The sequence below is a fragment of the Colobus angolensis genome, unplaced genomic scaffold, assembly GCF_000951035.1.
Source record: "Colobus angolensis palliatus isolate OR3802 unplaced genomic scaffold, Cang.pa_1.0 Scaffold71, whole genome shotgun sequence".
Classification (NCBI taxonomy): domain Eukaryota; kingdom Metazoa; phylum Chordata; class Mammalia; order Primates; family Cercopithecidae; genus Colobus; species Colobus angolensis.
Genome location: NW_012120821.1, coordinates 2,182,222 through 2,184,395, shown reverse-complemented (window position 1 = coordinate 2,184,395; position 2,174 = coordinate 2,182,222). Strand labels below are relative to the sequence as shown.

Genomic DNA, 2,174 nt, shown 5'->3' with positions numbered 1-2,174 from the left:
TTACTCTGATCAATATTAAATTGTATTGAAAACAAAATGGACTAAAAAGCAAATTCTACTCTATGTTGGGGTGGAAGTGGGAGGAAAGAATGAGTCCTTCGAAGCAGGAACGGAGATAGCAGGGGGAAGGTTCTGTGCCTGTGACCCCGGCTGGTCACTCACGCTACTCCATTTTTACTTTTGGTGATCTCAGGAAGGTCCGATTTTTCTTCTCTTTCTTCCCCTTTGTATTGGCTTGGAAGTTTCGCCAGCTGTCCACACGACCATGTCGACTTTCCTCAAAGTTTTTCTGCCACTCTCTTTCCCGTTTGGCTTTTTCTTGAGCTTCAGTCTCTTCTTCACTTTGTCGTTTCCTTTCATGCATCTGTTTGGCTTCTCTCTCTTTCCTTTTAATTTCCAGCTCAGCAAAGAGTTTCATTGTCTGTTTATATTCAGCTTGTTTGAACAGTTCAGGATCGTCCTCCTCTACAATTGTAGGTTTTCCTTCCTTCTTTAATTGTTTTTTTCGCTCTTTCACAGTGTGTTCCACGTATTCTTTCCCTGCCTGAATTACATCCAGGGCCCTCTTCTTTTGCTCCTGATCCAGTAGCAACTTGTAAGCTTTGTCCACAGCTTCAAAAGCCTTTTGTGCTCTGTCAGCATCATCTTGATTTTTGTCAGGATGCACCAAGATGGATAACTGCCGAAACCTCTTTTTTATTTCCTCATCTGTAACTTCAGGATCTATCTGAAGAACCTCAAATGGGTTCAAATTGAAGTAAGAGGAACCAGGACGGGTCAGTCTTTCAATCTGATTTTTCGATGTTAGAACTGAGTCTCTCTTCTCTATTTGTTTCACCTCACTGTAGAAGGTCATGAAGGCTTCCTCGGTGCTGCCTCCGCTGCCCGAAGTCCCGCTCTCTCCTGAAGCCGCCATTTCCCCGGCCCAGCCTAAAATTACTACTTTAAAGCGAGCACAGGGAGACAGATTTGAACTGGACTCATGTCACTTTGTTAGTCAAATTGCAATAAAAACCTTTTCTTTTCTCAAAAACTCAATGACATAGTATTAGCTTCTAGTGCATCAGGGAGCAAACCTCTTTCTCTCAATAATGATAATATCTTCAGCCAAATACTCATATAAAATTTAAAACATAAAAAAACATCATTTAGTTGTGGGTATATACGTAGCCAAATGAACAAATTTGCATGAAAAAATAAATAACAAATTCAAGATAATGGCTATCTGTGGCAGAAAGAGGAATGAAATCAGGAAGAGCAACATTGACTATTTCAACCGTTTATGTAGAGCTTTATCTCATTAAAAATATCTGAAGCAAATACGGCAAAACGTTAAGATTTGCTAAATCTGGTGGTCAGGACTTAGGTGTTCACTATGTTACTTTTCTTTCATATTCATCTTCTCTTGTGGAGCAAAGCACTATAAAAATTTCTAGCTTGAAACAATTTATGATACTCTCTCACAGTGCACATAGTTTGATTAGGCTCGTGGTTTTCTCTGGAGGTCCTTCATCCCATTGCACTTAGATAGTGGCTGGGGCTGGCATACTTTGAGGGTTTGACTGAGCTGGGCATTGAAGATAGCTTATTGCTTCACATGACTGGTGCCTCAGATAGAGAGAGGGAATTGGCTGGAGATCTCTCTCTCTCTCTCTCCCCCCACCCATGTCCCCGCTTTCTCTCTGTCTTACTTAGCCGGTTTGGATTTCCACATAACATGATGGTCTTGGGGTAGTAAGACTTTTTATATGCCGGCTGGTTTTCCCAAAGTAAACATTTCAAGTTAGGCTGAAGCTGAAGACTTCTTATCACCAAACCTTGAAAGTCACAGAGCATTATTCTATTGGTCAGAGCAGGTAACATTGTCAAACCAGACTCATGCAGAGGGGATACACAAAGATGTAAATACTGAGAGATATGATTCATTTGATGACCATCTTAGAAGACTATTACATGTATTTTTCATGTGCCTGAAATATTTCATAAAACTAATTGAGTAGCATTTTATAAGAATGGTGTGATGGTTAACTTTGTGTTAATTTGCCTAGATCACAGTACCCAGATGTTTGGTAAGATATTATTTTCATTTTATTTATTTATTTATTTATTTAGAGAGGGAGTCTCGCTCTGTTGCCCAGGCTGGGGTACAGTGGCATCATCTTGGCTCACTGCAA

General features: G+C 40.2%; 1 protein-coding gene across 1 annotated transcript; it reads right to left on the bottom strand.

The window, feature by feature from the left end:
* Positions 1–931, bottom strand: LOC105501402 (dnaJ homolog subfamily C member 8). Its single transcript, XM_011927337.1, has one exon. The coding sequence runs from the start codon at positions 914–916 to the stop codon at positions 164–166; it is 753 nt and encodes a 250-aa protein (XP_011782727.1). The 5' UTR covers positions 917–931; the 3' UTR covers positions 1–163.
* Between the last annotated feature and the right edge of the window lie 1,243 nt (positions 932–2,174).